The sequence below is a fragment of the Schistocerca piceifrons genome, chromosome X (genome assembly GCF_021461385.2).
Source record: "Schistocerca piceifrons isolate TAMUIC-IGC-003096 chromosome X, iqSchPice1.1, whole genome shotgun sequence".
NCBI lineage: Eukaryota > Metazoa > Arthropoda > Insecta > Orthoptera > Acrididae > Schistocerca > Schistocerca piceifrons.
Window position 1 is genome coordinate 796583018 of NC_060149.1, and position 25842 is coordinate 796608859.

The window sequence follows — 25842 nt, forward strand, 5'->3', positions numbered from 1 at the left end:
AATTTCGGAGGAGGTGGTGTTATGGTGCGGTCGTGTTTTTCATGGAGGGGGCTTGCACCCATTGTTATTTTTCGGGGCACTATCACAGCACAGGCCTACACTGATGTTTTAAGCACCTTCATGGTTCCCACTGTTGAGCAATTCGGGGATGGTGACTGCATCTTTCAACACGATCTAGCACCTGTTCATAATACACGGCCTGTGGCGGAGTGGTTACACGACAATAACAGCCCTGTAATGGACTGTCCTGCACAGAGTCCTGACCTGAATCCTATAGAACACCTTTGGGATGTTTTGGAACGCCGACTTGGTGCTAGGCCTCACCGACCGACATCGATACTTCTCCCTAGTGCAGCACTCCGTGAAGAATGAGCTGCCATTCCCCATGACACCTCCCAGCACATGACTGAACGTATGCCTGTGAGAATGGAAGCTGTCATCAAGGCTAAGGGTGGGCCAACACCATATTGAATTCCACCATTACTGATGGATTGTGCCACGAACTTGTAAGCCATTTTCAGACAGGTATCCGGATACTTTTGATCATATAGTGTAGTTACATTATACGCCGCCATGTTACATGCTACAGTTCGGGGCCCTGTAGTGGCAGGGAGCTTTAAATATGTAGACACGAAGAATAAATATTTAGAATTTTAATAACGTTTGTTTTGTTTAAAAAGCTGGGAGTTTTCACATAAAAAACTCGGAGGTATTACTTCTCAGCGCGCAGTCGTAGTTTTCGCTTCGTTTTATTCGGCTAAATTCCATTACCTATGTCTGATATTTTCTAACAATTTGTTAAGAGAAATCTTACATAAAATTTATGCAAAAGTGTAAAATTGTTCCACCGCTAGAAAGAAAATCCCTTAACAATCAAAAGTTTTCCTCTTTTAAGTATTGTTCAACTTGTCAATTCCAGGAAGAGTCTTTTTAGTATTTCACTGAAACTTTGCAAAATACAGAAGTTATTAAGCAGTAACGTTGTTTCATAATAGCCGACATAATCGTTTTGAGTCAGCAACCGTGCAGAAAATTAAGATAATTGTGATTTATAGTTCCGTCTCAGTTGCACATTTTAAATTAGATTATGTGTTTCGACCGCGCTGGATCATTTGCTATGTGTTTCTGAGTAGACACGACGGGTTGCTGACGCAACTACTTAGATCTAAAGATGATCCCATGTGATCGTAACAGGTAGCTAATTAAAAATGTGCAGTTGAGACGGAAAAATATGAAAATTATCTTAAAAACATTCAGTTTTGAGAGCTCCTTCAACGGTCCTAATTCTATCCAATATTTTCATTTGAAATTCTGGAACTGAGCTAGTTTTCTCCATTTTACAACAGCTTCCTGGGAATGTAACGTTAATCATTCTCGTCACCCGTAAACACACTTTACTCGAAAAAGATTGGAGATCGAACAGACTGTGTCCGAGAAAAAGTGCCTATGTGGTATGTCCCGCCCGGTTGGCCTTGCGGTCTAACGCACGGCTTTCCGGGCGGGAGGGAGCGCCTGGTCCCCGGCACGAATCCGCCCGACGGATTTGTGTTGAGGTCCGGTGACCCGGCCAGTCTGTGGATGGTTTTTAGGCGGTTTTCCATCTGCCTCGGCGAATGCGGGCTGGTTCCCCTTATTCCGCCTCAGTTACACTATGTCGGCGATTGCTGCGCTAACAAGTTCTCCACGTACGCGTACACCACCATTACTCTACCACGCAAACATAGGGGTTACACTCGTCTGGTGTGAGACGTTCCCTGGGGGGGGGGGGGGGGGGTTTCACCGGGGGCCGAACCGCACAATAACCCTGGGTTCGGTGTGGGGCGGCGGAGGGGTGAAGTGGGCTGCGGTAGTCGTTGTGGGGTTGTGGACCGATGCGGCTGTGGCGGGGACGGAGCCTCTCCGTCGTGTCTAGGTCCCCGGTTAACATACAATACAATAGAATGTGGTATGTCAGCAGCGCCCTGTGTAGGCGTACATATATTTCAGCTTCTGCTTGTATCCCCATGGATAAACTTGAGAGAGAGTAATCATCCCAGTTAATCAAAAGTAACGGAGCTCCGATTAGTTGCATTTTTCGTAATTTTGTACTGCGAAACGGAGGCGACTGCCATTGACTATTTGAGCAATAGTGGGGTCACTTTTCTCCTGTATGTTAATAAGAATACTTTTCCAAAATACCGGGTGATCAAAAAGTCAGTATAAATTTGACAACTTAATAAACCACGGAATAATGTAGACAGAGAGGTAAAAATTGACGCACATGCTTGGAATTACATGGGGTTTAATTAGGAAAAAAAAGTTCACAAACTGTCCGACAGATGGCGCTGGACAGCTGGTAACTGCTACCGTGACGGGTGAGAGGTACGCCGATATGTTACAGAATCGCATCATCCCCAGCCTGGCTGATAAACACCTGCTGGAACGTACGATGTTTATGCAGGGTGGCGCTCCACCCCGTATTGCTAGACGCGTGAAAGATCTCTTGGACGCGTCGTTTGGTGATGACCGTGTGCTCAGCCGCCACTTTTGTCATGCTTGGCCTCCCAGGTCCCCAGACCTCAGTCCGTGCGATTATTGGCTTTGGCGTTACCTGAAGTCGCAAGTGTATCGTGATCGACCGACATCTCTAGGGATGCTGAAAGACAACATCCGACGCCAGTGCCTCACCATAACTCCGGACATGCTTTACAGTGCTGTTCACGACATTATTCCTCGACTACAGCTATTGTTGAGGAATGATGGTGGACATATTGAGCATTTCCTGTAAAGAACATCATCTTTACTTTGTCTTACTTTGTTTGCTAATTATTGGTATTCTGATCAGATGAAGCGGCATCTGTCGGACATTTTTTGAACTTTTGTATTTTTTTGGTTCTAATAAAATCTCATGTCATTCCAAGCATGTGTGTCAATTTGTACCTCTCTATCTACATTATTCCGTGATTTATTCAGTTTTCAAATTTATACTGACTTTTTGATCAGCCTGTAGTTTCGTAAGTACTGCAACAGTGGAAATGAGCGAAGGTCTGGCGAGAAACAAGTGAAACTTAAGCTTTAGAAATTACAGAGCTGGAGACCTGCTTGCTGATACAGTGCAGCGGAAAGCTTTTTGCAGTTTTGTAGCAGGTAGTCCGGAAGAAGGCAACTCTGTATTGCGTAGCAGGGCCGGTGACGGCTGCGTGCCGGAGAGGCTTTGCATAGCGATGGAGTGCGCGCTGCCCTCCGGATTATTGCGGACGTGCCGCGGCTCGCCTGCTGCAGACGGCCTACCGCCTCGGCCCACACAGCTTTACCGTGCGCAAGCACACTGATAACGGCCAAACAGCTGTTCTTCACGTATTCATCTTTTACGAAGTACCACATTTAGCAGCTTTCTCCATATGCTTCTCCGGCAATGTGTTGTAGCGGTGAAGATGGCGAACACTTGATTGGTCCAGAGAACCGTTGGGTCAGAAACCTAGGACAGCTATTCCAACCCGTTTGTTTTCCAAAACGCTCCCCCCCCTTTTTTTTGTCCAATGACAAAGTGAAATCGGTCTGTAGGCCAAAGATTGTCGTTTTAGGTCAAAAATATAAATTTGTATCTTTAAACTCTGCTTCCTGCAAATCACGTTTTTCCTTTCTATTCTTTATCATCCAAACTTGTTTCGACACCTGTCATCTTCGGCGGGTCTCGTTTTAATTCTTTAAAGTATTATACAAAACTTTTGGTTGGTGTTCTGTTTCACGCGTGAAAACTATATCATGTACATTTTTATTATGTTTATTACTGCTCATGTTAGCGTTGATTTTAAAGATGGAGCTGTACAGGTAGGCCAGATTTTATAGGTTTTATGGCTTGGTAGCATATCATCTGCCAAGTAGTCGAAAGAATGTTTCTTTGTTCCAAGGGTAATTATTTGTTTACCTTTTTAGAGAGAAAAAAATGGACGTTCTGTACATGAGTTCACTGTCGTACTATGTATTTCTCAATAAAGAAACATATTCTTCACACTACTTAGCAGATCATATATTGTCAAGCCGTAAAACGTATAAAAGGAAGCCTGCCTCTACAATTCTGCCATTAAAATTAATGCTGTCTCATGTGAGCAATCATAACAAAATGAAAATGCACAGTTGTTTAGGCGTAAAATAGAAAACCAACCAAATGTTTTGTATATTTTATTCAAATAAAACGACACACTGAACATGATAACGTTGCTGTCGAAACATGTTAGGCTGTAGAACGAAGAAAGAAAAAAGTGTTTTGCAGCAGACGAGTTAAAAACACTCAACTCTAATTCGCAAAGATGGCAAACCAACAAAATGAGCTTCTAGCCTCCGCAAGATGATAAAATAAAAATTAAATTTTGTCCAACGTCTTACATAGAGGGTGTATTGCATCCCAGGAGAGCTATTCTGGAAGGTTTTCGGCGTACCCACCTACAGCTGCCATAAGGTCTTTATTGGACTGAAAACCTTTCCCAGCCAGGTATTTCCTTTGATCTGGTAACAGATAGAAATCATAAGTGATCAAATCTGAGAGCTTTCGTCATACTCTCACAAATGAACGATTGTGTTTGTTAGAGTCTACATTCTTCTCTTCGGTTGAAATGGTTCAAATGGCTCTGAGCACTATGGGACTTAACATCTTAGATCATCAGTCCCCTAGAACTTAGAACTACTTAAACCTAACTAACCTAAGGACATCACACAACACCCAGCCATCACGAGGCAGAGAAAATCCCTGACCCCGCCGGGAATCGAACCCGGGAACCCGGGCGTGGGATGCGAGAACGCTTCCGCACGACCACGAGATGCGGGCTTCTCTTCGGCTGTGGACACTAGATCTAGTCTTCTTTCGGAAGGAGTAGCAGCAGTGTTTAACATACTGAACTCGTGTTCAGGAAGAGAGGACTTTAAATTTCCTTGCGACCATTTCCATCAGGCCATCAAGACTACTGGTTTGTCTAAGTCACTTCAAGCGAATGTTGATACGTGCTGCCAAGTCTCTTCCACTGAAGCGAGAGACTCTCCGTATCTAATATGGGCATTGACAGTTTTTTACGGTTAAATATTTTCCGTAAAAGTATTATATTTACAGTAGTGGATTATTAATATTGTGAAACGCTTATGGAAATCCGCTTTTTCTCTAGCATCGATCGAGATGGTGAAATGATTAAGACGATGGACTCGCATTCTGGAGGGGCGGAGTTGAAATCTCAGTCCGGCCATGCAGATATAATTTCTACATGAATTCCCTTATCCGTTTAAGGCGAACGCTGGAATGGTTCCATTGAAGAGGAACCTTCCTCCTATCTGACTTGAGCTCTATTTGTAATGTGGCGTTAGTAGTACGTTAAACCCCAATATTCGTCCTTCCTTTCCAGCAGTACTCTAAAAGTAGGCGATTTTTCAAATCCAATTGCATTCTACGAAAGTACCCTTTTTAGCGTATGGAACTGAACCCGTAACTAAATAAAGCTAATTAAGAATATTTGAACTCAAATTCTTAAGAAAATTATTTAGATTGAAGAGGCAGCAGTAATAACAGTTTGAGACTACAGCATGATGATTGTAATTTGTACCTCGAACCAGATACTGTACCCAACATTAAAGCAAAAAGATTGCAATGGATAGGATACGTCATTAGAGCACCACCAAAAAGGACCGTCAAGAGGCTGATCGAAGAGCTTCCTACTGGAAGACGATCTTTTGGATGTCTACCTAGAAGATACCCTGACAATATACAGAGTGATCTGGAAAAACGAAGAGAGACTACAAAATTATTTACGAGGGTAGGACAGTGTTTCAATATTCATACTGCAGTGAAAGCACATAATGACGTCTTCATAATAATAATAATAAATTAGGATCATGTCTCTGAAACAGTTACATGTCATTTTTTTCCCTAATTCTCATTTTTTAATTGCTTGTTAGTAACCTCGGCAAAGCGATTTTCATTATTACAGGCTTTCAGAAGGTAGGTAAATGATTTCCCTGTTATTTGTAAGGAAGGTAGGTGGTTGCCGGGTTTTGATCAACTTGAGATCTGATGTTACTGTTGTAGTTTCCATAGTATCTAAGAGTCCATTGCCGTGACTGATAATGTTTTAATTTTAGCAGACGTTCGGAGCCGAAATGATGTGGTGTGGCCATGGGCGGCACGTGGGTCAGTATTCCTTACCTTTTTGTAATGCATTAACTTCATTTGGCTGCATATACCCTCTGCCCAGTTAACTGATTAAGCGAAGAACTGTTTCTCTTAACATTCAACACACGGATTAACATTGTATGTTGAGAATTTTATATCCTTGGCTTTCCCCCATTTGCTTACGCCCTCATTATAACAGTTTCAAATTTTCACGTACATCTGATACTAAGCCCTCTACACTGCTATATCAACCCACTGATGTACTTAAGTGCGCCATGGCAGATAGAAATTTTGTGAGGTCGTTGGATACTGGGGTTACTCATAGTCGAGATGGGCAACACCCTTGCTGCATTTATTTACACAGGCGCTTCAGCACATTTGGCAGACTATAAATAAAGTTGATTTAATTACACAAGACACTCCGTGAAACTGAGAGGCCAATATCATTGTGAATACAAGGAATAATTTAAAAAATTCCGTTTTACCACGGGAGGCGTAAATTTTATTATCAGGCACATTTCTCTCTGCGCTTTGCAGGGGAATGCCGTGCTAAGACCTACTTAAAAGTTCGTAAATGGCAGTCCGCCTTATTGCAAAGCCTTTTTATTGTCTTCTAGTGAAGAATACCTCATTTATGTCAACTACCATGGTTGCGTTCTACTTGAGATACCCTAAAGATTTTTAATGGTGGTGGAGGAAGAGGCCAGGGTTAGAAAACGAGTTAGACAATTATGTCCACTATCTCCGCATTTATTTAATGCGTTCATAGATGAAGATACTTAGAGCTTGAAGGAGAAGACAGAGAGAATAAACGGCCGTTGTGAAAGGATAAGTTGTATCAGATTTGCTGATGTTATCGTAATAGTTGCAGACTCCGAAAAGAAGTAAACAGAACCCTGCAAGTCCTGACAAGTGTGGAAATTAAAAGCGAACAAACGGAAAACGAAAGTAATAGCAGTATTAAGAATATGGAAGAAATTAAAACCAATATAAAAATTGATCAGGTGAAACAATTTCTTCTCGATAGTATAATCAGACGACAGTAGATGCTTAATGGAAGTAAAGAGGATTGCATTGGCAAAACGAGTTGAGAATGAAATTTTCACTCTGCAGCGGAGTGTGCGCTGACAGATTAAAACTGTGTGCCGGACCGAGACTTGAACTCGGGACCTTTGCCTTTTGCGGGCAAGTGCTCTACCAACTGAGCTACCCAAGCACGACTCACAACCCGTTCTCACAGCTTCAATTCCGCCAGTACCTCGTCTCCTACCTTCCAAACTTCGCAGAAGCTCTCGTGCATACCTGCAGGCAAAGATCCCGAGCTCGAGTCTCGGTCCGGCACACAGTTTTAATCTGCCAGGAAGTTTCAAATCAGGGGTTGATGACTAAGAACAACATTTTAAGCAGCAAATATAGGAATATACATGTCAAATGATTCCTCGCCAAATCATTTGCGTGGAGTACACTGCTCTATGGAAGTGGAATCTGGACTCTGGGAAAATTGGAAAGGAATCGACGTGAACGCACTGGTATGTGGATGTAGCGGAAAATGACAAGAACGAGATGGATGGAAAGGAAACCAACTTGCAAGTCTTAAGGGAAGTCGACGAGGACAGGAAATGGAAAAGAGAAAAATAATAATTACTGAACATGTCATCAGGGACAATGCTTTCATCAGTAACGTTCTTGAAGGGGAAGTTCTTGGAAAGAAAGAAAGAAAGAGGATGGCATAGGAAGAATTATTTGGGAGACATCGAGAAGAGGATAGGATGTGACAATCACATGGAATTGAAACGAACAGCCAGTGATACAACAGAGTAGTTGTGTCTACAAGGCACTAGCATTTAAAATCTGTATATATGTAGTGAAGAACACAAAGCTTTCAGCTTCCGTCGCTTTTTTTAGTTTTCGTCGCTCTTTACGTTGTCACAAGCGTATATTCGTTTGCATTGAAATGTAATATATGCAATACCATCCCTCATAATTTAGAAATAATCGCTTGTACATAACAAAAGTTGGCAAGAATGGTGTAAAATGTGGGACTACAGTCCAATACTGCACACATGAACACAGATGTTAACTAAAAAGCATTCTTCTATAAGTCACAAGAATTTAAAGTTTGGGTAACAACATGAAATCGCTTTATTAACTATTCTAAATATCCTAATAACGAGCAAAACTAAAGGAATGATTACACAGTGTAACAATAAAATAATTCGGAAGTTGTGATTCTGTGTTAAAGCAATAATACGTTGGAGCTGACTAGCATGCGCTACTACTGCTAAAGACTCACTCAGGCCTGGCCAATATCTGCGCTTATCGAGCGCGCTCGAGCTACACGAGCGCAGTCGGTTTTGGTGAGCGCGACCAGGTGTGAGTGAGACGGCTATAAGCTGCAGGGTGCAAACGCGGAATCTTAGGAATACGTGTTTGCAACACAGTGGGCCTACTTATAAAAGACGAATACGCAGTACACTTCTATCAGCAGACATTTATCACATATGTCTACTTTTAACTATTTATTTTTTCTGTCAGGGCAGTTACTTTTATTACTCGATTGAATAAATACACCAGATACTGCTATTACTCTGTGCAGAACTACAAAAAGCATTACGTACAGGCATTTAACAGTAAAATGTGATGTTTATGAACTTATACACATTTCGATTTTAGAAGATGTAAAAAATTCTGGAACTATGGTTCGTGATGTAGTCACACGCATGGGCTTTTGCAGGTTATAATATGTTAAATCCAAGCACTGGTGGGACGTAACCAATTTCATAAGAGAAGAAAGAATGTTCACACACATGTTGAACCAAAAATTTAAATAACTTTACCGTTTTGTCTGTGCAGTCGACGATATTGTTTTTGAGGTAACATATAAAGCACTCCGTCTTCAGGCCACTCGTGGCCATCCGACCGCCGTGTCATCCTCAGTTGAAGATGCGGATAGGAGGGACGTGGGGTCAGCACACCGCTCTCCCGGTCGTTATGATGGTATTCTTGACCGAACCCGCTACTATTCGGTCGAGTAGCTCCTCAATTGGCATCACGAGGCTGAGAGCACCCCGAAAAATGGCAACAGCGCATGGCGGCTGGATGATCACCCATCCAAGTGCCGGCCACGCCCAACAGCGCTTAACTTCGGTGATCTCACGGGAACCGGTGTATCCACTGCGGCAAGGCCGTTGCCAACATCTTATATAAGTCTTGTAAATTCCTAGATTAGACAAACACTTGGTTGAGCTAGGTATAATAGCAGCGAAAAACGAAAATGATCTGACAAATAAATGGAAATCCATCTATGGTCGTGCAGTGTCTTCCAATTTCTTTTTTTTTTTTTTAACTCTTGATGAAATGTGTCAATTACTGAAACGAATTCGATCATGTCTGGTCCACAAATGAATGCCTTGAGTTATGGTAATAGTTTCATGTCATGAACCCGAAGCTGATTTTTCCATAGGATTAATTTGCGTTTCATAGCATCATTCTTGTCCGCCACTTCTATTACCAAATGATTCTCCTCTTGCATTGAGACTCTTAAATAATTCAAAAAATTTGTGGTGTCAACAATAAAAGATTTTGTAACCAATCTTCTTACGGTTAACTCAGTTTTGTTCCCCAATGGCCACCTACAGTTCAGTTAGCATTCACCGTCGTTCGTCAAAAAACGAGTATATGGTATCGTTGTGGCTGGTGTTGTAATGAAGTTCCAATAAATGTTTTTTTCCCTGATAAGTGCAATGGTATATTAATACCTTTACTTAACCACTGAACTCTACTATAAGTAAGACTGTTCCCATTCAGCATTGAATGACGTGCTTCTCCACTTTTTCTTTTTTGCGAAAGTGCGTAGGCGCCACAGTATTCGTAATGCAGAGCGTTAGTCTAATTTAACGCAAGTGGTACTGTCAGCAAAATGCTTGGAGTCTGATAATGCAAGTCCAGCTCTAGCGGCGTCCTCTTGCAGCCATCATTGTCCGCTTCCTCCTCGCCTCTCAGCCCCATTCGCAGCAGTGCTCAGAACGTTAGGCAGGTGCGCGACCGTAGCGCTGTTTTACGAGGCCTGCTTTAAATGAAACTCATGTGCCTGCTCTCTACGTTAAGATTAAGGTTGCCTATCGAATGGGCACTAACTGAAGAAATACGACGACCAGCCACTTTCTGTGTAGCATTAATTCTGCTAAAACGCGTTTCGGGCTTTCATCGCTCTTCAGCCGGCATAACACATTTATACGTTAGTGGAATTGCATTTGGAACGCAACAGCAGCCCTGTGCAGAATAATTCGTTTAGCTGCCACGTTTTCAAAGTTCTATATTTATGAGGGCGTCCTGAAAAAGTAATTCTTCCGATTTTTTTTATTTTAAAACGTGCAGCTTCTTGCATAAAACAAACGTTATTAACTTTCTGTGTCTTTATTCTTCGTGTCTACATATTTGCAGCCCACTGCCTCTAGAGGGCTCCGGTTTCTAGTGTGTAACATGGCGGTGTGTGACGTAATTGCTACACCAAGAAGAAATGCAGATGATAAACAGGTATTCATTGGACAAATATATTATACTGGAACTGACATGTGATTACATTTTAAGGCAATTTGGGTGCATAGATCCTGAGAAATCAGTAGCCAGAACAACCACCTCTGGCCGTAATAACGGCCTTGATCCGCCTGGGCATAGAGTCAAACAGAGCTTGGATTGCGTGTACAGCTACAGCAGCCCACGCAGCTTCAACACCATACCACAATTCATCAAGAGTAGTGACTGGCGTATTGTGACGAGCCAGTTGCGCGGCCACCATTGACCAGACGTTTTCAATTGGTGAGAGATCTGGAGAATGTGCTGGCCCGGGCAGCAGTCGAACATTTTCTGTATCCAGAAAGGCCCGTACAGGACCGGCAACATGCGGTCGTGCATTATCCTGCTGAAATGTATGGTTTCGCAGGGATCGAATGAAGGGTAGAGCCACGGGTCGTAACACATCTGAAATGTAACGTCCACTGTTCAAAGTGCCGTCAATGCGAACAAGAGGTGACCGAAACGTGTAACCAATGGCACCCCATACCATCACGCCGGGTGACACGCCAGTATGGCGATGACGAATACACGCTTCCACTGTGCGTTCACCGCGATGTCGCCAAACACGGATGCGACCATCATGATGCTGTAAACAGAACCTGGATTCATCTGAAAAAATAACGTTTTGCCATTCGTGCACGCAAGTTCGTCGGTGAGTACACCATCGCAGGCGCTCCTGTCTGTTATGCAGCGTCAAGGGTAACCGCAGCCGTGGTCTCTGAGCTGCTGGTCCATGCTGCTGCAAACGTCGTCGAACTGTTCGTGCAGATGGTTGTTGTCTTGCAAGCGTCCCCATGTGTTGACTCAAGGATCGAGACGTGGCTGCACGATCCGTTACAGCCATGCGGATAAGATGCCTGTCATCTCGACTGCTAGTGATACGAGGCCGTTGGGATCCTGAACCCACCGATTCGATATTCTGCTAACAGTCATTGGATCTCGACCAACGCGAGCAGCAATATCGCGATACGATAAACCGCAATCTCGATAGGCTACAATCCGACCTTTATCAAAGTCGGAAACGTGATGGTACGCATTTCTCCGCCTTACACGAGGCAACTGCTGTTTGTGTATGAGAAATTTGTTGGAAACTTTTCTCATGTCAGCATGTTGTAGGTGTCGCCACCGGCGCCAACCTTGTGTGAATGCTCTGAAAAGCTAATCATTTGCATATCACAGCATCTTCTTCCTGTCGGTTAAATTTCGCGTCTGTAGCACGTCATCTTCGTGGTGTAGCAATGTAGCAATTTTAGTGGCTAGTAGTGTATGTTCCTGTGTGTGAAAATGGCTCTGAGCGCTATGCGACTTAACTTCTGAGGTCATCAGTCCCCAAGAACTTAGAACTACTTAAACCTAACTAACCTAAAGACACCACACACATCCATGCCCGAGGCAGGATTCGAACCTGCGACCGTAGCGGTCGCGCGGTTCCAGACTGTAGCGCCTAGAACCGCTCGGCCACTCTGGCCGGCCCTGTGTGAGAAACAGCGTGCTGTATTTGAGCTTCGAATTTGAAGAGTTCGCCGACACATGGAGCTCTCTGTCCTTCAGCACGACAGTACTAGAACACAAGACGGGCGCTGCGACATCTACAACCGCCCGAAGGCCTTGGGTTCACTAGTCCTCCCTACAGTACTGACGTGGCCCCATTCGATTTTCATCTGTTTCTTAAAGAGCACCTCCGACGACTTCACTTTGATAGTGATGAAGTGGTGCAAGCAGAGGTGAGGTTGTGGCTTCGTCGAAAAGTCAAACATTCTACAATGACGGTATCAATAAACTGTCTCGTTGAGAGAAATGTGTTCGTCGCCAGGGTGTCTATGTTGAGAAATAAATATGTATACATTAAAAACAAATATGTATTATAACGCTTGTTTAATTTAAAAAGCATCAAGTTTCTACTTAAAAATTAGGAGGAATTACTTTTCAACATGCCCTCATACTTCAAATTAATGGTTAGGTGCACTTACTTTTGTTGTATGATTTGTAGCTCGTTTTCCGCCTTCATATGCATAACACAAAAATATTCAGGTTCCCTGATGCAGCACAGCATTCGTCATGTGGCCGAGTAATATGTTTGCTTATATCGGACGACAGGTCTGCAGCTTAGTTACAGTTCTCTTACAAATGGTTCAAATGGCTCTGGGCACTATGGGACTTAACATCTGAGGTCATCAGTCCCCTAGAACTTAGAACTATTTAAACCTAACTAACCTAAGGACATGACATACATCCATGCCCGAGGCAGGATTCGAACCTGCGACCGTAGCAGTCGCGCGGTTCCGGACTGAAGCGCCTAGAACCGCTCGGCCACACCGGCCGGCCAGTTCTCTTACCCATTTCAGAATTGCTTCTGAAGTGTATCGTGTTTATAGACTAATATTGTTGGCCTTAAAACTTAGATACATGTCTCTGTACGATAAAAAAATAAACAGCGTACTATACAGTTTACGTTCTGTGACAAGTCGCACTGTTATTTTACTGGTAGTTTGTTTTTTCTTGTTTCTTTTAATAATGTGAAATTGCTAATAGCAGTTAATATGAATGGTTACCCACCTATTGGATTAGTGATCGACTACCTTTGACAGAATAAAAATGGCTCTGAGCGCTATGCGAATTAACTTCTGAGGTTATCAGTCGCCTAGAACTTAGAACTAATTAAACCTAACTAACCTAAGGACATCACACACATCCATTCCCGAGGCAGGATTCGAACCTGCGACCGTAGCGTTTGGCAGAATAAAAAAAAGTGTGTGAAATCTCATAGGACTTAACTGCTAAGGTCATCAGTCCCTAAGCTTACACACTACTTAACCTCAATTATCCTAAGGACAAACACACACACACACACACACACACACACACACACACACACACACACACACACACTCATGCCCGAGGAAGAACTCAAACTTCCGCCGGGACCAGCCGCACAGTCCATGACCGCAGCCCCTTAGGCCGTTTGACAGAATAACTTTATTGAATGTTATTGAAGTGATAGGCGCACAGTTAGTAGATCGACACATTGTGCTGACATTTTAAAATGAATAGAGCGATAAGTAATACATTTACAGTATTCAGTTACTAAATTGTTACATTGGGAAGCAGAGCAGAAAACAGAAAATTATGCGTTTTGTTTCTTAATACCGTTCCGTTTCTTCAGGACTGTACTTGCCTAGGTTCTGTAAGTAATTCATGGAAATTTCTTAGAAACATTTTTTTGGAAAGCACTTTTTGATCATTTACGCTGACATTGGGGGATGTGGACTTGTGGAAACAAAGTTCTATTTCTTCGAGTAGGTTTATTTTCTTGCCTTTGTTGGATATGTGCTATATCACATTGTATTCGTCTTCGTCAGCGTATTCTTTTAAATATTTTTTTAAACGTAGAGCAGTCGACGTATGTCCACTCAGTGAAATAGATTATTCCCAAGAGTGCACATCACCAAATGACAACTTAAATTATTGGACAGAGTTATCCATCAAAATATTTCTAACATTTTCAATAAATTTGTTATAAAACCTGCTCATAAATTACAGGCCTGGAAAAAGCATAATAGTAACACTAAATAAAAGATCATAATTTTCAGATCTTCCCAACAAGACAATTAGTAACTCTGAAGACCATGTCGTTTACTTACTGCTTTTAGTCGTTCTAAAATGGTAGTCATCTATTAAATGTGTGTAAATATGTGACATCACTACTTGTATGTGAAATACGTATCAATATTGTAACAATTAATATAATTTATCATTCTGTCAATGCTGGTCTGTCAATACTCCACTAGGTAGGTAACCATTGATGTCAGTTGGTAATATAGTCTTTTTTTTTTTTTAAAAAAAAAGCTAACCGTAAAATTACTTACTGAATATACGTAGAATATTAACCATTTTAATCACACAGAAGTATGCATCAAGGTCAGCATTATTAAGTCTAAAACAAAACTGATTCAAGAAGTAATTTTGGAATGTGTAAGAAAGTTGTAACTTGACTTTAGATGTAACTTCAGATACAAACAAAAGTATTTGTGTGCCTCAAGATAAATGCTGCGCTACTTCAGTGACCTAAGTGTTTGTGCTGCGGATATAAAAACGAAAAAGGAGCCACATATTGTAGAACGAAAGCAAGTCAACTTAACTGTTAGCTGAAATTACAACTTGCAAAACGTGGCAGCTAAATGAATTATTTTGCACAGCGCTGCTACAATCTCTAAAGAAGCTACACTGACTAGCACATAAATGTATCGCGCCAACTGAAGATGAGCTAAATCCCGGAACGAGTCTTAGAAGGAATAAAGCTGTATTGCATCTCTTCATATAATACAGTCCACAGAAAAAAAGCTCAGCCGCCATTAGCATGGAAAAAATAATGAACGGGCATTAAATAGAGAACAACACATCTGTTGCACTTTGCTACAGGAATCAGAACTCCCGAGAAATCAGTTACAGAAGGCAAACTTTCGTTCTTAAAATGTAGCGTAGAGGATATCAGAAGCTAACTTTAAAAGATTTTTCAAAACTTGGCGTTCGGATACAGAAAAACGTTTGTCACTCAGTTTACGAACAATGCTACACAATACCACTTCTTACATGCTTCGAGACAATTATTGTATCTTTACGCCAGATTATGAAGTCCTTTCACATATCATGCGACCGCTTGGTGATTCGCCCAGCCTTTGAGAGCAAGAGGCCCTTATAATTCCGTGATGGTTTAACAGCCGGATCCCTCATCTTCGTAAAGAGTTGGAACACCGAAGACGTCAGATGTGGGCTCGGGAACCATGATGACGGAAGCAAGGAAACCAGAAAGGAGTAAGGTATAAGGTCATGTCGTCGTCAGATGGCGCGGTGGTTAAGATACTAGACTCTAATTCAGGAGCAGTGGGGTTTAAATTTCCGGCCGCCCCACCCGATTTTAATTTTCCGTAGTTTCCGTAAATATTAGGTAGACAGGTATTCCGTTGCAAAGATCACTGCCGGTAGTTTCCCCCTCCTCTGCTGATCTCGAGGTCGCCAGGAGCTTAAATTCCAGTCCTCCTTTTTCCTCGTCGATGTGGTTAGAGATGGAGTGCTAGCTCAGTTGCACAAAGATGAGGAGGAAAATTAGCCGTGGCCTTGCTGAAAGAACAATCTCGGTATTAGTTTGGCGTGACGTAGGGAAACCACTGAAGACGTGAATCAGGAGGGCCAGATAGATACATGAACCTGGTCCCTTGCTGCCGGCCGGAGTGGCCGACCGGTTCTAGGTGCTACAGTCTGGAACCGCGCGACCGCTACGGTCGCAGGTTCGAATCCAGCCTCGGGCATGGGTGTGTGTGATGTCTTAGGTTAGTTAGGTTTAAGTAGTTCTAAGTTCTAGGGGACTGATGACCTCAGATGTTAAGTCCCATAGTGCTCAGAGCCATTTGAACCATTTTTTGGTCCCTTGCTAATGAGTCCATTACCTTAGATGGCTCGATAGATGAAGGAAAACTCATGAACAGATCATGTCGATATGTCGCTATACGTACTCTAGTACGTCCATACAGTTCTAAGTGGTACGCTGCACAATTACTGTAATATATGTATTTGTTACCGTCCTTTTGACAGTAAAGTCAACAGCCTACGACTGCACCACTGTGTGTAACTCTGACCAACGGATGTCCATTCTGATGGGTTATGCTTAATGCGTACGCGCGAAATTAACTTCACGGTCTAAAATGTACAGTAATGGAAACAAAATAAAGGAAAGATGAATGTCTTCCATTGATAGCCAATGCGGTAAAACGTTATCAGCTGGAAAACTTTCTGCGTAAAGAACAATTATTCTGCGATGGATTGGGATAACGTTCTTTGCCTTTAGAAAACCGCACGCCCTATGCACTTCAGTCCGCAGGATACAATCGCCTCTTTCCTTTGCACAGTTTGATATCTGTTAAATAGACTGTGCGTATGTTCTGAATGTGATGATCATCAAAGTTTTTACTTTGAGTGTCTGGCGTATATCAAGACTACTCACACGGTGAGAGTATGGACAGGATTAGTTAATACAGTTCCTGAAAGTTGTAGGGAATCTGACAGGAGAGAGAGTTGCATTCGATGTCCTATCAACGACAAGATCATTACAGACAGAGCACATGTTCGGACTGGCGAAAGACGCTGAAGGAAATCAGCCGTGTCCTTTCAGGGGAAATATCCTTATGCGACATAGAGAAACCGCGGTAAACATGAATCTGGAGAGCAAGACGGGGATTTGCACCGACGTCCTCCCGACTGCGAGTCCAGGCCCAAGTCACTAGAGATAAAAACACGCCCTGTAATGTTAACGCAGAGGAGACTACCTTCTGCTTCGTTGACAAGATTGTAAGATTATAAGTATACGTTGGGGAAACTGTAGCATATCTGCGATAGAAACCACATAAGCTTTCCCTATCTATTCTGGCCGAAGCGATTAATGAAATTTCTAGTGCATAATCTATAATCATCAAAACGTCAATTGATACGCGTTGGAATGTGTTTCGTGAGTTCATAATTGAAAGTCGTCCTGCTTTGCTGTTTTAAGCAGTTTTAACAGATAATACTAGCGACCCTTCAGCGTGTGTTACTGCTTGCGTAACGTCATGCCCGTTTATCTGCGTTTGGTGTAGAAGCTGCTGCCGTAAGCCGGAAAGAGTTGTGCTGTTACCCCCGTCTTCTGAGCACTCAACTGATAGTCCCGTATCGGGAGAAAACTGCTATCGTCAAATGAAAACTGTGCGTTGTGGACTGCAGCTTGGGACTATACAACAGAGTTGGGAACAGGGCAATAAACGTGCCGTAAAAATATACGTGGACTAAGAGCGCTTTGTGCGAGTTCATTTATGTAGAACAGTTACGACGAAGGAAATAGGCTTCGAAAAGCACAACAGAGTTTTACAATGTAATTCTGCTGCTTCAGTTTTCATCTAATCTTGGAAATAAGCGGCATGTTATTATGGACCGTTAGGCTTCTTCGTTGAATTTGTGCAGAAGAGTTACGTTAAACATGAACCAAGAAAAACAGTTAATAATTTGCTATGTTTGCGTCTGAGGTATAAAACGAACAGATTTACTGTGGGGGCACATATTAAGAATAGTTAGATCTCAAAGATTCCCGTAATTTTTTTAGCGAAACGAATTCGAACAAAGCCCCAGGGCTAGATGGAATCCCTATCAGATTCTATACCCAATTCGTGGCTGAGTTAGCCCTCTGTTAACTACAGTATATCGTAGATCCTTCCAATATAAAACCGTGCCCAGTAGCTGGAATAAAGCCCAGGTCTCACTTGTGTACAAGAAAGCTACCAGAAGGGAGCCACAAAACTACCGTCCAATATTCTTGACATCCATTTGTTGAGAATCTGATAACATAATCTGAGCTCACACATAATGAGGTATCTCGAACACAGCGATCTCCTCCATGCCAACCAGAATGGATTTCGAAAATAGATCATGTGAAACCCAACTCACACTTTTCTCAAATGACATTCTGAGAACCACGGACCAATGCGGTCAGGTAGATGTATTTTTCGATTTCCGAAAATCATTTGACTCAGTACCACACCTACGCTTATTATCAAAAGTACGGTCATATGAGATGTCAGAAGAAATATGTGACTTGATTGAGGATTAGCAGCATGTTGTCTTGCATGGAGAGTTATCGACAGATGTAGAAATAACTTCGTGTGGACCCCAGGGAATTGTGTTGGATCCGTTGCCGTTTATATTGTATGTTAATAATCTTGTGGACAATATTAATAGTAACCTCAGACATTTCGCAGATGATGCAGTTATCTACAATGAAGTACAGTCCGAACTAAGCTGCTCAAATATTCTGTCAGATCCTGATAAGATTTCAAAATAGTGCAGTGTTTGGCAACTTTCTTTAAATGTTCAAAAATGTAAAATTGTGCACTTCACAAAACGAAAGAAACATATCCTATGAATATAATAGCATTGAATCACAGTTGGAGTCTATACACTCATATGAATAGTTGGGTGTAACGCTTAGTAGGGACATGAAGTGGAATGATCGCACAGGTTCAAAAAATGTGTGTGAAATCTTATGGGACTTAACTGCTAAGGTCATCAGTCCCTAAGCTTACACACTACTTAACCTAAATTATCCTAAGGACAAACACATACACCCATGCCTGAGGGAGGACTCGATCCTCCGCCAGGACCAGCCGCACAGTCCATGACTGCAGCGCCTCAGACCGCTCGGCTAATCCCGCGCGGCGATCGACAGGTTGATTCTTGGGTAAAGCAGATAACAAACTTCGGTTTATTGGTAGAATATTAGGGAAATGCAATCAGTCTGCAAAAGAGATTGCTTACAAATCACTGGTGGCACCCATCATAGAATATTGCTCAAGTGAGTCGGTTCCGTATCAAATAGGGCCAGCAGGGCATATTGAGCGTATACAGAGAGGCAGCACGAATGGTGCGAGAGAACATCACTGAGATGTCGAAAGAGCTGAACTGGTAGACTCTTCAAGACATGCGGAAACTATCCTGAGGAAGTCTGTTAACAAATATCTTCATACTATGATCTGTTAACAAAGTTTCAAAAACCAGATTTAAGGTAAGGAAGCCATATTACAATTTTATAAAATTTGGCAACAATATTTTGCAGAAAATGATAATTCGTTTTTGAACTCTCTGTTACATGTCCTTCGAGGCTCTGTGTTTAAAATTCTTGTATTTTTTAAACATTATTAACTAATTTAATGGAATTTAAAAAGTTTTTCTTTTACAACATCGGAGAAGGGTTTCCGTTTTCGGATGGTGGTGGTCCCAAATTTGGGATGGTAAATATTAATAAAAATACATGGATTTTTGCAATATAAAAAGAAACAACTTTATTTAAAAGCATTAACTAGTACCTTACATTATTTAGAGCAACATCTGTCTCTTACATCTTTTTTTCTTCCCGCACACAATTCGTGAGCCCACCGGAGACATTTTATGCGTCTAATCCACTTCTCGCCGTGCTGATAATTTTTGTAGGGCTGAGAGCAGTAGAGGCATTTCTGATCTGCTCTACCTTCGTCATCTATAGTAAACAAGACTAGTTTGGAGGAAAAGTCATCGGGATCGGTATCACATTTCATCTTATTCTTCTTTCCGGACGATTGGGAAGACAGTTTCACTGTCGTATGTCTTTTTTTTTAAGTTCTTTCTTTGGAACGTGTAAAGGAAACGTTTAGCTTCATTCTTCTTTCTTTAGACTTCTCCAATAAAGTTTGTAGCTGCAGTTGTAATCACGGCAATTTTACCTCCACTGCTAGAATTTGAACTTCTGGACAGAGCAGGTGGGAGACTGATTTCGAGAGGAAAAACAAATCTGTAGTTTCCATTTGGTGAAGGGTTTGCAGAGGATGATGGAGCTTGTGATTCTGGCACGGGAATCTGTGGTTTGACAGAAGGTGCAGGGATTTCAGCTGCACTGGTTGTTGAAGAAAGTTGCGTATTGGAGGAAGTCACAGGGTCCAAATATTTTAGAGTTGAAAGGTGATAAGCCACTTTTTCTGAACCCATTCAAAGCGACTTCCGTTGTTGGGACTATGATATAAGCTCTTCCTGTAAGCTCACTCACTTGTTACATAGTCAAGCGCCTAAAAGGACGTGCAGCTAACCAAGTTTCAATCTCCTTTGAATACGTCGCGTGTGGAGGAAGAGACACTATATCACACTATGCTGTGTAACAAGATATATCACTTCCATATTCCGGGTGTGAGAATGATGACCATCGAGTACCAAGATGGCTGGGTCTTCTATTGATGGCTGAACGGTCTCGATGAAATGCCGCAGCCATTCTGTGAATATTGGAAGCTGTATCCAACCGATCGGATGGCAAGCAACGATCGTGCCTGGTGGAGCACCTCTAATAACTCGGCCTTCATATTCTTTCTGGGAAAGACTATTAAAGTTGGGAGAAAGTTTCCGCCAGCATTCATACACGTACCATAGGTAATCAGTTTACTTCTTCCTCCAGAAGACAACTTAGCGATTTTTTTTTTCCTTTTAATGATGATGACTAGAGCTTGACCCCTAGACTATAGTCTGCCCTGTGTCATCTACTCTACACACTTTCAACGAATCGAACTTCACTTTTTCAAGCTCCGGTTTTAGAATATTGAAAAACAAATAATCGTTTTCCTTCGTGAAACGTTTCGTTCTTGCTCAGGAGACTGACTGCGGAGTTCGGTAAGATAATTCTTGGTGTCTTCCCATGACTTTCCGGAGCCATTTTTTGCCGGCAAGGCCCATTTCAGGATGAAAAGTATTATCGAGGTCGTTAGCAACCACCAACTGAGAAGCTAGCTGTCTCAACTCCTTCATTCGACGTCCATTGTAACGCTTATCCATAATTTTGCAGTAGAAAACTAGTTCGTCTTTTAATTTATCTCTTAGAGCACACTTCCTCCCGATCTTTGTCATTAATAAATACTGAATGTCTTTGCTCTTAACAGTTCACGCAATTTTCTAGTATAGACCGTAGGACGTTAAAATATTTGGATTCTTTTTGGAAGCCCATTTGCTTACTCTTTACTGCTTCAACAGCTTTGCCCATAGATTCTTCTGACCAACGGTTCCTAAATCCAGGTGCCATCTACAATAATGATACGCCCAGGACTGGAAAATCAGGTAAAATCAATCAGTGGAAAATATTATAAGCTAAATACGTTATAAACACGTTTATATTAAACATGATTCGAATAAAATATTTTGAAACCCCCTTAAAATAAAAATTTTCGACGCCCTTTAATTTCAGAGACTTATACGTTAGTTCTCATTTAAAGCATACGTCCCGAGTAATAATTGCATTTTATGGTAATAACTCAACGCTTTAAATACCACATACCTAATTTCGTATATCCGAAAATGAGCAACGCCAGTATCTGAAATTAGGAATGTTACAACTTTGTATTTAATGCGACCAATTAGAATTTGTAGGTTATGTGATCGTAATTTCACTTACACACATTCATATTACAGTAATCCATTGCTTGGACATATCAAATAAAATATCATAAAACCTTACCTTACATGTAAAAACTCGTAAGTGAACAAAACACGCTTGACGCTCCAAACTCCACTGGATCACAAAGTACAAATGAATAACTTCCCGCTACTAGAAACTAATTTAAATGACTTCGAGTAGAGAGCAGCACCTTATTATATGAAAAGTCCCCCTATCCGAAATTGGGAAACTATTCGAAATAAGGTTCCCTTACCTTAAATGACGACTCTAGGAATATACAACCATCTTCTACGTATCACTCCTGTAGGTACCGTGACGATAAGATTAGATAATTACAGCACACACAGAGGCATTTAAACAATGTCGCGTTCCATACGTGAATGGAACGGAAAAGATCCCATATAACTGGTTCAAAATGGTTCAAATGGCTCTGAGCACTATGGGACTTAACATCTGAGGTCATCAGTCCCCTATAACTTAGAACTACTTAAACCTAACTAACCTAAGGACATCACACACATCTATGGCCGAGGCAGGATTCGAACCTGCGACCGTAGCGGTCGCGCGGTTCCAGACTGAAGCGCCTAGAACCGCTTGGCCATTGCGGCCGGCCGTATAACTGGTACAGTGGGACGTGCCCTCTGCCATGTACTCCAGTGGTTCGCCGAGTACAGATGTAGACGAAAAGTTTCCGTTTTAGGGCATTGCTGCAGCGTATATGCAGCGTATCGTGACTCCGATATGTGTATGTAACCACCGCAGAAACGTGAACTACGGTGACGTTGTTACTAAATAGGACTAAGGTGCTGTTATTCTTATCGTGGTTGCCGAAGACCGAGCACTGGCAAAAATCCTTCGGAGAATGAAGAATGTGTGTGGAGCAGCATGTCTGCCGAAAACCACCGTTGTGGACAAAGGGTGCTGCTCCTTCTTGATGATGCACTTTCCTATATTGAAAATGACGTAACGCAAAATTTACGCCAACTCAGATAGGAGACACTCGCACACATACTCTGTAGTTTATCTCTCCCCATACGATTATCTCGCCTTCGGTCTCTTAAAAAAGGGCCTTGAAAGGCCCGTAATTCCTATCGGACGTGTGTGTGCAGGTGGCAGTTACGGTCTTCTTCACGCAACAGGACACTGTTTTACCAAACGAGCGACCTGATGGGTCGGTAGGATGATTGCTTCAATGCTCAGCGCGATTTTGCTTCATTGGCATACCGATTCTGGACTGTACGGCCTGCGAAGGGAAACTTTCTTATCGCCCCTTGTATGTGCCGCGCACGTTAGGAGAGTGGTGCTCGTAAAGAATATACTCTTCTCTCTCCTGTAAGTACTCCCAACAAGAGATACGACCTTTTTTGTTTTCTAAATAGCAACTGCAGACTTAAAACTGACCACCGAAGAAACGGTGTGGTTAAATCTTGTACACTGTAAACAAGGTCTTCCTTTTCCGTGGTTTCCGTAAATCTCTGAAGGGAAATACCTGAATGATTCCTTTGAAGATGACACGGCCGATGCCGTTCCCTATTCTTCCCCAATCCGAGCTTGTGCTTTATCTATAACACCCTCTTTGTCGATGGCCGTTGAACCCAAATCTTTTTCTTTTCTGGTATTGTCACTCACGTTATGTGAGTCCTGTATTCCATTCTCATTATTACCACGAGTTCATTGCTATCAGTCCGCAGCTCGTGTCGTTCGGTAGCGTTCTCGCTTCCCGCGCCCGGGTTCCCGGGTTCGATTCCCGGCGGAGTCAGGGATTTTCTCTGCCTCGTGATGACTGGGTGTTGTGTGCTGTCCTTAGGTTAGTTAGGTTTAAGTAGTTCTAAGTTCTAGGGGACTGATGACCATAGATGTTAAGTCCAATAGTGCTCAGAGCCATTTGAACCATCATTGCTATCAAAATTGTGACGTAATTTCTCGTCTACTCCATTAAATGGTTCAAATGGCTCTGAGCACTATGGGACTCAACTTCTGAGGTCATTAGTCCCTAGAACTTAGAACTACTTAAACCTAACTAACCTAAGGACATCACACACATCCATGCCCGAGGCAGGATTCGAACCTGCGACCGTAGCGGTCTCGCGGTTCCAGACTGCAGCGCCTAGAACCGCACGGCCACTTCGGCCGGCCTACTCCATTAGTGCCTTCTATTTGTTTCGTGTGTTTTGCTTAGTAAACTTACAATAATTACGTCGGCGACTTCGGCAGTGAGCATATCGGCTGTTTGTACATTTGGTGGAAAGGTTAACTGTCGAAGCGTCCGACGGTACGTCGATTGGAAAGGGCTAGACGGAACAATACTGTACAGTCATCATCGCGGAAAAGTGCCTGCCTACTTAGCTGAGTGCCGGCACGGTAGCTCAGCGTGTTCGGTCAGAGAGCCAGTTGGCCTCTGTAATAAAAAACTGAGTGGAATGATCAAGAAACGAACTTTATAACGGATGTCATGTGACGTCCACAACGACGAAACACAACGATCAACAACGAACAAAATGGGAAAAAAAGGGATAACGTGCTTGCCTCCCATGCAGCGGGCCCGGGTTCGATTCCCTGCTGGGTTGAAGATTTTGTCCGCTCGTGGACTGAGTGTTGGGTTGTCCTAATAATCATTTCATCCTCATCACCGGAACGCAAGACGCCCAATGTGGCGCCGACTGAAATAAGACTTGCACTCCGCGGCCGAACGTCCCCGCATGGGGCCTCCCGGCCAACAATGCCACACGCTCATTTCATTTTTGTATCTCGAAAAAGTGACTGCATACTTGAAGACTGAACTTGTCGCATTATTCGCATCTACATCTACATATTTTTGTTGTAATGAAGTATTTTTTCTTTCTTCTTTCTACCCTTTCCATTCCCTCTCTCTATTGTTAGTTCTTTCTTATTACTGCATTCTAAGGAAAAAATAAGACGGACCACGAAGGAACTGTCCGAATGGCAGGGAAATTGCTATATGTGGTGTACATACAAGAATAGTTCTGCATAATCGGTGTTTTTCGGTATTTGTTTTTGCTTTAGCGGCGTGCTACGGTACTGTGGCGCGGATATATCAATGTGCATCAGCGTCGGGATGGGAAAAACCGAACGGTTTAAACCGATACCGGTGTTTTAGGTCTGAATAACAGGCATTTTTCGTTATTTCTTTTTGCTCTAGCGGTGTGATATGTTACTGTGGAGCGGACATTTCAGTTTGCACTAGGGTAGGGATGAGAAAAATCGACCCAATAAAACCTCTACTGGTATTTTAGTTGTGAATAACCGGTGTTCTTCGGTATTCCTCGATATTTGTTTTTCTCTAGCGGCGTGCTACGGTACTATGGGCGGAGATTTCAGGGTGCACCAGGGTAGAAATGAAAAAAAAAAACGACCAGTTAAAACCGATACTGGCACTGGTTTTGAACAACCGATGTTTTTCGGTATTTGTTTGGTCTCGGTTGTAATAATGTTTTTTTTTATTTTATACTAATAACTGGGTTAAAAAAGCGGAATATCAATTAGCCATAGCAGAAGTGCTAAAATTTTTGGTTTTTAAATGAAAAACTAAAACTAAACCCTCCCGAACAGGCCATGAAGGCCCAACGGTACCATATCCGCATCCAGTGACGCCTATGGTCTGAGGACGACACGGCGGGCGGTCGGTACCGTTGGTATTTTAAATGAGATTTTTTTAAAACAAGAAATTTTTATTCATAAGATTTCCATTACCTTGAAATATTGCGTTGTTTTAGAAACGCGGAAAAAGGATTAGTGCTATGTGAATAACAATGCAGACAGCAACGAGCAACAAACATGTGGCATAAGAATTGGTACACCATCGCTGCTACTGTAATGTACCTGTTACCATGTACATGCAATGTGCCCTCCCGACATAGGTTCGAGTCCTCCCTCAGGAATGGGCGTGTGTGTTGTTCTTAACATAAGTTAGTTTAAGTAATGTGTAAGTCTACGGACTGATGACCTCTCTTCTGCCTCATTTTTCACCTTTTAACACTGACCGTTCGTAATGTCCAAACGGTGATATGATCCCCGATTACAACATGATTTTTGAGCAAAATTTCACGAATAATTTGGGAGAATACTGGTGGTTTTTGTAGTAGTCAGTTTTGTATCACTTTTAAAAAAAAGCAGCTATCGGTGAACGGAC

At 42.4% G+C, this 25842-nt stretch overlaps 1 protein-coding gene and 1 pseudogene across 2 annotated transcripts in view; one reads left to right on the forward strand and one right to left on the reverse strand.

Annotated features, from left to right (window-relative positions):
• Positions 1 to 25842, forward strand: part of LOC124722977 (high affinity copper uptake protein 1-like) — a 156144-nt gene that overhangs the window by 35193 nt on the left and 95109 nt on the right. Inside the window, exon 2 of one of the 2 annotated variants that reach the window (XM_047248145.1) lies at positions 6106 to 6151. The exons of the other annotated variant lie outside the window; for it this stretch is intronic. Coding sequence (XP_047104101.1) covers positions 6137 to 6151 — 15 coding nt within the window. The 5' untranslated portion in view covers positions 6106 to 6136. The remainder of the gene's footprint in view (positions 1 to 6105; positions 6152 to 25842) is intronic. 2 annotated transcript variants of the gene reach the window in all.
• On the reverse strand, positions 9210 to 9326 carry LOC124723397 (annotated as a pseudogene).